The sequence below is a fragment of the Syngnathus leptorhynchus genome, chromosome 6 (assembly GCF_054491065.1).
Source record: "Syngnathus leptorhynchus isolate UIUO chromosome 6, UIUO_Slep, whole genome shotgun sequence".
Classification (NCBI taxonomy): domain Eukaryota; kingdom Metazoa; phylum Chordata; class Actinopteri; order Syngnathiformes; family Syngnathidae; genus Syngnathus; species Syngnathus leptorhynchus.
In genome coordinates, this window is record NC_141200.1 from 3,360,566 (window position 1) to 3,373,250 (window position 12,685).

The following is a 12,685-nucleotide window of genomic DNA, read 5'->3' on the forward strand; positions in this document are numbered from 1 at the left end:
GATTTAAGACCAAAAAAAAAAATCGTTTACTCTCAAAGAACGAATGGAAAAAGTCTCTGAACAAAATTCGACAGAAATTCATACAATTTATTTGTGTTATGGCCATTTTAAATGAATTCCAGTGTTTGTACAAATTTCTAATATTTCCTTCAAATCCCTTTGAGGATGAAGCAAGTATCCTGAGACGGATAGCCAATGCTAACGTGATGCTAAATGCAAAGTCCCATGCTCAGAAAGTTTCAACCAGCCATGATGGATCATCTACAATTTGACAAAACATTCATGATCTATACACAACTTTACCCAATAAATGTGTGGTTAGCAGCTGTGTTTACCATTTAGGCTAGTCGACAAAGACAATTGCAAATGGGACAAGACAGACGCCTGGCATTCATATGTAAGACGCAAATGTGTGTCAAGGTCAAACGTCATTGTTGTTTTTAGATTTTTGCCTTTGATTGCGACTGGCTCCTCCATTATCATCGTTCTCACTCAGTGGATTTAATGCCAGCAACAATTCAAGGTCAAATACGGTTAACCTTACATATTTAACCTTTTCAACTGTCATCTATCTTTAAATTAATATCAGCCCCCAGTGCATTTGTTGTCCACAGCGGGGGAGATGGGGGGGGGGGGATCCGACAAGTCGTATTTTATTAACCTCAAAGGGAAGAAGGGCAGAGTGATAGGAGGTCACAAGTTGGACCGCAACAATCTTATTTCATGGCGCGTTCTCCGTCTTTTTGTGCCCGCGCTAGTTGATTTGAAGTCATTGTTAGTTCTTTTAATGTGAGATTGGGTCAGAGATATTTGCCAACTGGCAAGATGGGGGGGGGGGGGGGGGGGGAAGGGTAGGGGGGGTGGATCTTTTTAATTGTCAGGTCACTTTGTGCAGGGGCAGAAGATCCTTTTGGGCACACATTCTGTCTTTTGTGTGAGCGGAGCAGCCGTCGGAAAAATCCCCCGCCTCATTATAAGGGATGGAAGATTAATTGACCAGTTCAGCAAGTGGCAGCCTCAAGACTGGATCAAGCCGAGGACTGGCCAATTAAGACCGGACTACAGCACCTTCTCTTATTTCCGAGACTAATCCTTTTCTATCGGCATTAGTCGCAGCGGTCCTGCCGGGAAGATCAAGGCTCGGCTGTCCTTTGTCAAGAGGCAGAGACATATCTATCACGCTTGACAATGAGATTTAATAGTCTTAATAATAGCCAATCAATTTAAATGTCACCGTTGCCAGCCACTGAGCAGGTCACATGATCCAGGGCCGAATTTTATCAAATCTCAAAAGACTCCGTCGCGTTCATTCGGGTCTACAGAGAGTCGACAAAAAATTAAATTAAATTAAATTAGCCACATCATCTTTTGCAAAATCAAATACGATGATTAGCTAGCCATTAAGAACATAACATACCGAAAAAAACGATACATTATGAATCCAACCCAAATCCGAACTCCGAATCTTAATCCTAACCCCAATCCTAAACGCGATCCCAAACCATAACGCTAACTCACCCCTAATCCCAAATAATATATATGGATTAGATTAAAAATGTAATAAAAGTCCATTCTAGTCCATCCATCCATTTTTATCAGCGCTTATCCAGGTCAGCGTCGCGGCGGCCATTTTAGTACACTGAACAAAATGTACTTAATGTTTTATCTTGAATTTCTGAGTTGAATTAATTATTCCATTTCATTTCTTTTACTTCCTAGTGTATTTTTAGCACAAAAATAAAAATGTCAAATAGGACCATTAAATTCTACACTTTGCCAACCATGGAGGTGTCAAAGGCTCCTGCCAACACCTGTCGGTTCCCCCGAGCCATTGTATCTTCTGGCGCTAAACACACACACACACACACACAGCCTTGCATGGTATTTTGCACCAAACACAGCCTTGCATGGTATTTTGCACAAACCTAAAATCTTCCGAGGGGGAACAAAGCGAGTGCTAAAAAGATGTCATCATCGCTCTCTTCAGGAGGCCATTATGGACGAGAAGCTAATATACGCTGGAGATATTTCCCTTTTTTTTTTTACCAAGGGCAGTTTTCCCCTCGTGGGTGCTGGGTAAAATTGGTTGACATTTTCCTGGCTCCAATTAACCTTTGATTTGACTCTCAGTTTGCCTTGTCTTCTTTTATTTTCCTCCAGAATGTGGCAAATGGAAAGCGCCATTGGAAATATAGCTATTGTTTTCTCAAGTTGATCATTTGGTCTTTTTTTTTTTTTTAAGTCTAATTGTTATTTTTTTTCTCTGGAGGATTTTCACATATACTGTATATGTGGACAAAAGATGTTGTTTAATGACAAGTCGTGACATTTTTCACATTGGGTTAATAAAGCGCTGCTCTATTATTGTATTGTTTGAAATGAAGTCATAAAGGAAAGATGGTTGTTATTAAATTGTTTGATTTGAAAGTCTCCCAATAGATTCTTCTGGTAAAATAAAATAAATTCAACAAACTAAGAAAGATGAACCAGTTAACTTTTCTTTCTCAACTTTTTGTGTTCCAATTTTTTCTAAGAAACAGCAATTTTGCAACATTCTATATTTGGGGTTGGGTCAGGATTAAGGTTAGGATTAGGATTCAGGGTTAGGATTAGTTTTTTGGGTTGTAAAGCTGATTTATGCAGTACATAACTTTTACTATGTTATTTGTCGAATTCACAAGAAAATATCACAACCTTCAACACGTTATAGAACGGCATTGCATCTCATTTACGCAGTCGTCATTGGAAGATAAGGTCAGAAAGGTTCAGGCATCACTTTGGCGGTGTCTAAACAACTTGAATGCATTATTCAAATCCTCAAGGTCACGAGGAACCTCATGTTCGATTCAACAACGTCGAGCCAGTCGCCACATGACAGCACTTTAAATGCACACTGCTTTACAAGTTACGCTTCTCTCAGAACAGGACAACATGAAATGTGTCAACCTGATGCCACGTACACGCATTAGTAAATGACCTGAAGAGGCACTGTGGATCAAACCACTGCATAGCCAGGCTTCTTGGACTGTTTATGTTCTGTAGAAAGGAGTTATATAGCAAAGGCTTTCAAAAAAAAGGAATTGACGACCGTGTTTCTTTGAAGCGTGTAGCGAGAGAGGTCCTGGTACATCATTAAATGTTCTTGTCAACATCACAGCTTGTTATGCTTTTGTAGCTTCAGGTCAGAAGGCTCATAGATGGAGTCACACTAGCAGCTGAGTAGATTTGACTTTGACAGTCACAGCTTCCATTCGCACCTTTTACCTATTATCTCTTCTGGGTAAAAAGCTAGCAAGATGTCAGCAGCCTTGGTAACACTCAAACTGCAAAAAAAAAAAAAAAAAAACATGGTCAAAGATGACATTTCATTCCGCATGTTGCTGAGTGCCAGTGAAAAGAATATGATAATGCATCAGTCAAACAAGCATCTGAGTTCTTCTCAAAAGTAGTTTAAAACGAGAAACTATTCAAAATTTTGATCTCTGTGTTGTAGCGTTTCTCAGGTCAAGTTGCTATTTTGCGAAACGTTAGCATAACAACTTAGCAAAACGTTAACATAACAACTATTAGCCAAACGTTAGCATAACAACTATTAGCATAGAAGCATTTTGAGCTATTCTGTTTCTTGTTTCTAATTCACGACTGATATTTTTGTGTGGGTCACATGCGCAGATGGCCTCATGATCTGGGCACCATGCCCCCAAATGTCCTAGCCCTGGTTTAAGCTAGGACGAGGTTATACAGAGCCCCAGATCTCATAGCGCTGGAGTGTTGGCTCAACGTCAATCAGCCTAATGTTAGCTGACACACTGGTGAGGGTGGTGACAGGGCAAGGTTATGTGTCACTGTATGCTGGAGGCCTGCATGAAGACCACCACTGCCAGGGTTGTGTCTCATGTGAGTAGGCAGCGGGTGTAGGGTCACCCTTGAGGGCAAGAGGGGGGAGTCCAAATTAATTTACACCACTACTGCACTGCACATATCAGCAAATCAGCTCCAAGAGTCCTCCGGTAGACCCTCAAACACATTATTGTTGATATGACATCGTAATGTGTGTTTGCGCACAGGAAATTCTATGATTAATCGGTATCGGGTTTAAATTGATCATCGATAATAGATCGATAGATCACAAATGACTGCAGTTGTTCCTCCCGGCTTGACAGTTGTCAGATGATGACATTCATACGTGCTGTCAAGATGCGACGATAATGTTTAGTTGTGTAGGTTTCAAAGATGACGGACGGATCGTTGTGCCCCCGAGACGTGAATCACATTCACCTGGCGGGTCGACATTTAATCAATAAAAATCAGAACTGTTGTCGTGACCTTAACCCATAAGAATTTCATTACGACGACTCCCGCGGATTTTCCGAGACAAAGCTCCAATCACCCGCTGTTGATGTCGACATTCATCACGCTCTAGTTTTTGCAAGGCAAATAATCAAACGTATCTAAGGGAGAATGGCGACAAGAGGGAAACAAGGCCTGCGTCAAACACAAAATGATAAAAACATTACGGTGACATCTTCAAATGAATCAAATGTAGTGAAGTACATGAAAACAATTTCCTACAAAAGCCGTGCTCAGTGAATATAGTTGGGAATTAAATAATCACATTTAATGAGGACAAGTGCTTTCAAAACATGGAAGATGAATTCAATATAAAAAAAAAAAAAAGATTTTTGGTTATCACGTCTTACAGTTCTTAGCGACTAGGACAATGAGCTCTATTTTTGTAAATGACATAAATCAAACTATGATGCAGCCGCAGAGCAATAACTTCATAGATGTGGCAACCATGAATCTTTCACCTCCATAAATATTTGACCACTTTCTTTGAATCATTTAAAGGAAAGGACCACTCAGATGGTTTGCAGGGCAACACATGCAAGCAGTACGTACTTTTTTTTTCATACACCCCGACCCCACTTCCATCTCCCCCCCCCTCTCTCTCTCTCAGTTCGACAAGCTGTTCAGTGGCCCTGAAATAGAGCACATTATCCCGCTTTGTTGCTCAACATTCACATTCCACGCCGCATCCGAATGCGATGTAAATGATATGATCATCTGCCCCTCGAAGGCAACATTAGCCTTATGATCGTTAACGCCTTCGTCGAGGTGTGAGGGTGGAATTTGTGACGTGCTCCTTTTTAACGTGATGGAGTAATTTTGGTTGCCTTTTTGCAGTAATCAAGGTTAAAATGGTGATAAAGTCAAGGTGCAGATTGATATCTTGTGTTGTTTTGTGAATGAAACGGAGCAACCGGACAATATCGGATGAGTGTCAAGCGTCAACTGTGCAGTCTGGAGTCAACTTGAGGTCATCGGTGCTTTCCAGCTGAGTGGCTATGCATATGCGGAGAGCAACACTAGAAATGTGCATGACCGCTATTAGCCGGAAATGCTTAGCTTTCTGTCAAATGGGGACTTGGGGGACATTATACAAATGGAAGAATTAAAAAAAAAAAAAAAAAAAAAAAGTATTGTATGGTACATTGAAGCACGTAAACAGTGTAGTGTAGCGTGGTATAGTGTAGATGATTTTTTTTTTAAATTGTAAAAAAAAATGTAGTACACGACATATATATATATATATATATATATATATATATATATATATATATATATATATATATATATATATGTCGTGTACTACATTTTATATATATAAATTATTAATAAATTTTTAATAAATTTATTTATTTATTTTTTTTTAAAGATTAAAGTACTAATATTTTCACAATTAAGCTCATAGGCCTTCCTATAGTCTGCACCTGCTTTGAGCACAAAAACAGTGAGGTGTCATCACTAAAATAATTTGTCTGTTTAATGTTTCGGGTGTTTATTAGTAACATTTTGCTAACGTGTAATTTCTGTGAGCAAGGTAAGGGACACACCGCGGTGGGTTTTAATAGAGCATGAGCGTTTTCGTTGTCCTGCTGCGCCCTCCGGTGGACAAAGACTGCAACATCATGTAAAGAGGACCAAACCATACAGAAAACGCATCATACCAATAGGGACGATTTTCCACTTTTTTAAATTCAGCTTTGGACAAACAAATGAAGGTTTTGTGTTTAAATGGTGCAGCAGAAATGGCCTTGTTGGCCCTGACCTCCCAGCACTTAAATCACATCCAAATATCTGCGCTCGATTTTACAAGCAGCAGACGCCATCCCTGATTCAGACATGTGCGACCGCAGCGTCTGTTGAGTGCCTGTGGCCAAATATTGCGCGGTTGGTGCTTCGAAACACCTGCCAAACAAACTACACATGTGCCAGAATCTTTTGGTGAGCGAAACAGATGTAAACTATTGCAAGAGCAGAAGGCGGAGGCTTGTAGCGTGCAGCAGAGGTGGAAAAAAACGGCAGGTCGTTGGCACAGGTGCAAGTGCCACCAGACTCGGGAGCTTGCAACTACGGGAAACTGTTCATCGAAATGACTGGAGCGGTGTTTTTTATGGTTTGGATTGGTTGGCAGATGCAATCACTGCGGGTTTCTGTTACTTTTATTCCCCATGTCTGTGCGTTTTACTCGATTTTTACTTTGACGACATCATGTAAAAATATATAGAAACTACAGCGGGGGGGAGAGAGAGATAGTTGTGACGTCATCATTCAAGCAATTTATTCTACTTCCTGAGCTTAAGTCAAGTAACATAAACGGGATTTGTGACGTGACTGGGTTTTGCCACCAAGAGGAGTAGTAGCGTGAAACTGAATGCAGTTCTGGTGATGGAACAGAGAGTGGCGGTAATGAGTCTCCAGCCTAGTGTGCCCGCTTTTAGAAAACCATAAAAGAAGAGCTCGGTTACGTCACTCATGCCAAGTTGAAGTTAGTTAGCTCAAAGTAGCTGTTGGAGGGGCTGCGAGCGTTACGAGCGTGGTGCCTTTTGTTGCTTTCCCCCCTTTAAGGTAACAAACTACATTGGAGGCGCGACAGTGTAGGCAATTTTATATATAGTTTGCTCTTGAAGACAACCATAGCAGAAGTAACAAACGTCAGGTTGGCTACGCGTTTGGGGAACACGCTACCAGAGTAAAGCGCTAACAAGGCTAACTGAGCTAATATGCTAACTAGGCTAACGCGTAGCTAACTGAAACGGCTGTCTCCCAGCTGCCTGATCAAAAGTGGCACCTCTCCAGCCTTAACGTCATGTAAACCAACCTGCTGAACATAACACAGTAAAACATTAAAAGATATTGCATTTTACTTATTATGTTGAGTGAGTCGTAGCTGCCCACCTGTTTTTATTATTATAGTAACAAGCAGCCATGTCCAAAAGCAAATGGGTTACCATGGTAACAGCCTGTCTGGTGTTTTCAGCTCCAAACTTAAACCTGAAAGACTTACAAACTTGTAATTTTCGGGCAGTTCCGCATACAACATGACAGCGGGTGTGCCACAAATGACTGAGGCGATAAACTTCAGTGTAAAGTCACTTTTGTTTCAATTACATTTAAACCTCAGTATCCTCCAAAGTACCAGCATTCAATCCACAGTAGTGCATAAAAAAATTCTCCAAAAAAAGAAATAACACGTTTTAGACTCAAGCTCACGTCATGCCACCTTTATTAAATTCGACATGCAATGTTTTGTCATATTTGAACAAACAGGATCTAAAGTCACACAAGTTTAAAAATAATATAAACGCTCATGAGCGTATGTAGTGCATCAACATCAGTGCAAATGAACCAACCAAATGAATATACATTGTGTCAACGAAGATTTAACAACCTCAATTGTGAATGGTGAAGCTCTTGAATAATGAATAACACTATCCAATGAGAAACAGCCCTTGTTGAGACATCTCATCTTCTTCCAGGCTTGGTGTTGAAAAATGCGTCGCGGGGATCATGTGCCGCACGCGTTCCAGGCCCCCGTGGACGTCCACGCCAGTGCCGACGGCCAGGTTTACATGTTCAAGAGGAAAGTTAACGGCATGGCTGCGTCGTCAGATGAGGAGGAAGAAGAAGATGCGGAGGAGCTTGGCTTGCTGGAAATGAGACCTCGGGCGTACCAAGAGTCAGAGCAGGACCGTCTCGGGAATTTCCACTTGCTGGAACGGGACGTGTTGGACGGCGACAATCTCAACAAGCTGGCCTTGCAGTACGGATGCAAGGTAAGGAAAACGATAATGGTCAAATAATAATTTTCTCCGTTTGGGATCGTCTACCGTAGTACCTGCGACTCAAATCCCTGGCACTTGTTTCTTTGAACAGGTGGCAGACATAAAGCGCGTGAACAACCTCATACAGGAACAGGATTTATTTGCACTGAAAAGCATCAAAATCCCCGTCGCCAAGCACAGCTTTTTAACGGAATCCTACGCAAGCCCGAGTGACCCTTTTGAGGAAAACCCGGCGAAGGCGCAGCCAAAGAGACAGCAAATTATGGACTTCCTCATTGAGGTGGACAACGACATGGAGAAGCTGATCCCGAACTCGGACGATTTTGACATGGAGCTGTTGGATGACGGACCTAAAAGGCCCGTCCAAAAAGGACAAAAGGGCCAGGGGGCCGACTGGGGGATTCAGTGGTGGAACGCCGTGGTGGCCATGCTGCTCATCGGTATCGTTCTGCCTTTGTTTTATGTTATTTACTTCAAAACCCAACACAGCGGCTCAGCCTCGCCAACAGGTGGCGCCGTCACATCTACGCCCGTCACGTCTAACAGGACCAGCACGGGCACCTTTCTGACTGGCGGACCCGAACCAGGATAGATTGGAGTTTGTCGTTTTGGATATCATGAAGCTGAATATATCGAACATCACGTGTGCAATACCTGCCTCGTCCTTTTTTTTTTTTTTTAACAACCTGTTGCACTCTTAGATCGTCAAAAAAATAATAATTGTTACCGTTTTTGTGGTAATTATTTTGTTTTTACCCTCATTTGACGCACATTGCAGCCGATTAAAAACATCTCAAGCTGCAGGGTTCTTCTGCATATTTATAGTTCACTATATGTATTTTTCTTTCTAAGGAACCTTCCATTCCAGAGGATGGCACCAAACGCCTGTAAAAAATTAAAAGTACTGATTTGATGCCTTCTTTTGGCATCTTAGTGCCAAGGAACTATTTTGAAAAAAAGGAAGGAACTTTTGTGGACACGCCAAAGCGACGTTTAATAGAAACAAAGTGCCTTGGCGCCATCTTGTGGCGTCTGCAAGGTTGGCTATGGCTAAGACGGTTGCACGGGTTATCCAAGGACCACGATACCTGCTCTAAAAATAGCTCATCCGGTGATGGGGCATTGTGATTTACTCGGAATCTTGACCCAATCGGTGAATAGTGAACCATAAATATGTGGAAGGTTACTGTAGCATGGCAGTTTTAAACGGAGGTGTGTATCAGGTTGTATGTGAGGAGGAATCTATTTTTCAAGTTAATTTATGGGACTTTTGTGTGTGTGTATTCATTTTGCATCGTTCACCGAGGTTGGATTCACACTACAGGTCCAAGTGAGCAATTTTGATTTGATTACCCCACCCACTTCTATTTCCACAAACATATCAAGCAATGTTCACTTGCACAGAAATATAAAATGACAGAACTCAACATTTGCAGTATATATATATATATTTTTAAAACATTTGCTTTCTTTATTTCTACGTTTTTATTTCTACATTGCCGCAGTTGCGTCACTTGAAACAACGGTGTGAATCCGACCTCGTTGCTTGTACCGAGTGGACCCGAAGCGTGTGCCAAATGTGTGAACTGTGTTTGCAAAAAAAAAAAGCACCGCGTAGTGCAATAATGTACAAGTGACATCTTTCTGCATTTTAGTTTGGAATTTGAAATGGTGTGTTCGTAATGTGTGGAATGATAACACGGGGTTGCCTTAAACCTTCTTGGTTAAATTCAGATTCTGAAATGTGCACTATTTTTTTTTTTTTGCGATTTTGTGAGACTTCAGGGAGTTTTGACTATATTTGAACGAATTAGCCTTGGATGTGCATATGGCTAACGCTTAACTATTTTCATGGGATGATTTTCAAACTGTTCAGTAAATCTCATTTGACCGTTGCAACTAAAAGTGTCAAACTTAACTTGTTCATTTATTATTATAAGTTAACACACACGTTCAACAAGAGGGGGGTGGGATGATATCAACTCGAGGATTTTTCGTCACATCCCGGTTCCTCTTAAGAAAACTGAAAATCTCACCTAGTGTTGTTTTTTTTCGTTAATTCTGATGGCTTCTAGTTTGTAGCATTCATGTCTGTTTGGCGGTTGGTAAAGTTCAGCTTGGTCCCCGGCCGGTGGCCCTGCGGCTCGGGGAAAATGCTCCTGAAAGTCAAGTTGATTCGAGGGCCGCGGTCGTGGTACTCCTTCGCCACCTGGTGCTGGGAACCAAAAAGAAGTCCTTCAAAATCAACAAAGTGGGGGCTATGACAAAATAATATGCAGCCACTTAAGTTTTTAATTTGAAAATGATTGGTGGAGTTGAACGTACCTGCCAATCATCTTGCGTAGCTCCTTCCATCAAAAGCAGAGCACCGTGACCCAGAGGAACTTTAATACGCTCCACATAAGTGAAGTCACCGTTTTCTTCCTATAACATAAAAAAAAGACAATGTGTCAGAAACACAGCACTGGATTTGTCTTATGGCACAAAATGAAACAAGCCAAATAAGTCCCGAGACTTGTGAAACAATAAATAAGACAAAAATAATATAATGTGTGTGTCTGACCGGAGGTGGCTTCTTGCGTAAGCTGAACACCCTGCTGTCACCCAAACTCAGCGAGGCGATGACGGGCTGCCGGCCCAGCGAGGCTTCGTCGTCGCTGTGCCAGCCGATGCTGTCGTGTCCGTCTCGGTACAGGTTGCACAGCAGCGAGTTGAAGCGTTCCTGGCCGCAACCGCCGCTCCTTTCGGAAACCGCTCGGCGAAGGTTCAACAGCAGCGGGTGCCACTACGGGATAGTCGCAGCTCAGTCACAAAGTGTGACAAAGTAGTGCTTTGTCACCATCTTGTGGCCACTATCAGCGATTACAAAAAAAAAATTGATGTTAGAAAACCTTTGTGTTGGCCGCCATGGTGGAACGAGCATACGTGTAGGGTAATTCTCCAAACCAGCATGTCAACCTTGGCTCTTCGTAGGCCTCGCCTAATGGGGGGGGGGGGGCATAAAGTTGATGAGTCAGCATGAAACGTTCCAGAAGTTTGAGAAATTATTATAATGATTTCTTCTACCCACCTTGTCTAAAGTTGGTCTTTTGCGACCAGGGAAGCTCAGCCAGGAGCTTAGCGAACATCCAGTCAGCCTCCTCAGCTGGCAGAAATCTCGGCACCAGCCGCAATCTTAACACGTAAAACAATATAGTTAACAAACGCTATTTATTTTATTTATTTTTTTGCATTGTGTTGAGTTGTTTGAGTGAACAGGGGAACATTTTGGAGAATTACCAACTAATGCCTTCAAAATGCAACAACAAATAATCGGGGTATGGAGTGAATAGATTATTGGCATTCAATTTCATTTCATTGCTTACCTTGACACCCCTGACGGCCCATGGCTGATCTCATAATCACCTGCCTGGCTATGAAAAGCAAAATAAAAAAAATAGTATTGTGTATGTAATAGGAGAGTTGTATTACAAAAAAACGTATTTAACTTTCCATTCAAATCCGACACTTACTCAATAACCTTTTCTGGTGGAACATCTCTAACTTGCTGTAAAGAAGACAATACATGTCTTGAGATGAAATACTATAATTGTGAATTGTATTGATTTTTTTTTAATGCAGTAAAAGACCTTAATGGGTTGTTGGAACTCAACATTCCCAGATGTGGTCTGTCGATGTATTCCCCAGGATACGGAAGCTGCATTAGCACTTTGGCTTTGAGGAGCTACATCAGCAAATTAAATGAGAACGCATATTTAAAAACACAATTTCAAAGTAATTTTGCGTGTATTATAGAGTACCTGCTGGTCTCGGGGGTTTGGGCAGCTGTTTGGCCCAAGAGCCCTGCACCCTGGCACGCTGGCGTTTATCTGCCATAAACTGTGCAGGAAAGAGTTAAGGACATCTCGTGAGGGGAATCATCCAAATAAGAACGTTTGGTTACTATTACCCGTACGCTAGAATCATCCAATTTATTTATAGACAAATAAAATAAACCAGATCATGAAATAATTCACAGTGCACAACGAGTCTATATAATACACAAGTTAAAAGTTTGTATCATTTTAATACAAGTTTACCAGTGGCACTTGTTTAAAACCAAAGCCATAATAGGCACGACAACACAGAATTCTGTCATTATATTATTCTATATTTATGGAATCAAACTCGAAACTACGGTAAGGTCCTGTTATTCACTTAATTGTACCGTTTCAATAGGGAATACGGCAGATTACGTTACGATGCTATTTCGTTCGTGTAACTTGAGCTAGAAACACGAACATTGTTTTATATTAACATGATAAAAGTCCAACTACGAAAATAGTGCAATTACTTACCTACAGGAGTAATAAATCGTCCATGTGTGGGAAAGTAAGTAATTTGAGCTATGGTGCGTTAGACAGGACGGCCATTGCTGATGTGTTACATCAAAATAAAACCTACCCGGAACAAAGATTTCTATTTATAGTTCCTTTTCGCTTAGTCCTTTTCCTGGTCTCTTTTTTTACTTCGAACATGCTTAACTATTTTTGTGTCCTTGTATTTAAACAGTATCT

At 41.3% G+C, this 12,685-nt stretch overlaps 2 protein-coding genes across 7 annotated transcripts; one reads left to right on the top strand and one right to left on the bottom strand.

The window, feature by feature from the left end:
- Positions 1-850: 850 nt before the first annotated feature.
- Positions 851-12,575, bottom strand: alkbh3 (alkB homolog 3, alpha-ketoglutarate dependent dioxygenase). 4 transcript variants are annotated; one of them, XM_085913352.1, is made up of 11 exons: positions 12,467-12,575; positions 11,930-12,008; positions 11,759-11,853; positions 11,642-11,676; positions 11,495-11,542; positions 11,200-11,303; positions 11,021-11,109; positions 10,693-10,914; positions 10,455-10,553; positions 10,166-10,344; positions 851-3,323 (listed from the first exon to the last, which is right to left on the bottom strand). In XM_085913352.1, the coding sequence occupies exons 2-10, from the start codon at positions 12,003-12,005 to the stop codon at positions 10,201-10,203; spliced, it is 912 nt and encodes a 303-aa protein (XP_085769478.1). In that variant the 5' UTR covers positions 12,006-12,008; positions 12,467-12,575; the 3' UTR covers positions 851-3,323; positions 10,166-10,200. The 4 variants fall into 4 exon arrangements, with proteins under 4 accessions (XP_085769478.1, XP_085769479.1, XP_085769476.1 ...); XM_085913351.1 differs by lacking the exon at positions 851-3,323 and adding an exon at positions 7,245-8,101; XM_085913353.1 differs by lacking the exon at positions 851-3,323 and having other exon boundaries at positions 7,213-10,344; positions 12,471-12,560.
- On the top strand, positions 6,166-10,029 carry lysmd4 (LysM, putative peptidoglycan-binding, domain containing 4). Of its 3 annotated transcripts, none has more exons than XM_085913356.1 (3): positions 6,166-6,288; positions 7,824-8,120; positions 8,221-10,029. In XM_085913356.1, the coding sequence occupies exons 2-3, from the start codon at positions 7,839-7,841 to the stop codon at positions 8,719-8,721; spliced, it is 783 nt and encodes a 260-aa protein (XP_085769482.1). In that variant the 5' UTR covers positions 6,166-6,288; positions 7,824-7,838; the 3' UTR covers positions 8,722-10,029. The 3 variants fall into 3 exon arrangements, with proteins under 3 accessions (XP_085769482.1, XP_085769481.1, XP_085769483.1); XM_085913355.1 differs by lacking the exon at positions 6,166-6,288 and adding an exon at positions 6,796-6,912; XM_085913357.1 differs by lacking the exon at positions 6,166-6,288 and having other exon boundaries at positions 7,786-8,120.
- Positions 12,576-12,685: the final 110 nt, after the last annotated feature.

Coding starts and splice junctions, on each gene's coding strand:
- alkbh3 (XM_085913352.1), bottom strand. CDS start 12,005: ATGGCAGATAAACGCCAGCGTGCCAGGGTGCAGGGCTCTTGGGCCAAA. Junction 11,543..11,641: donor CCACCAGAAAAGGTTATTGA/GTAAGTGTCGGA, acceptor TGCTTTTCATAG/CCAGGCAGGTGATTATGAGA. Junction 11,110..11,199: donor AAAGACCAACTTTAGACAAG/GTGGGTAGAAGA, acceptor CCCCCCCATTAG/GCGAGGCCTACGAAGAGCCA.
- lysmd4 (XM_085913356.1), top strand. CDS start 7,839: ATGCGTCGCGGGGATCATGTGCCGCACGCGTTCCAGGCCCCCGTGGAC. Junction 8,121..8,220: donor CCTTGCAGTACGGATGCAAG/GTAAGGAAAACG, acceptor TTCTTTGAACAG/GTGGCAGACATAAAGCGCGT.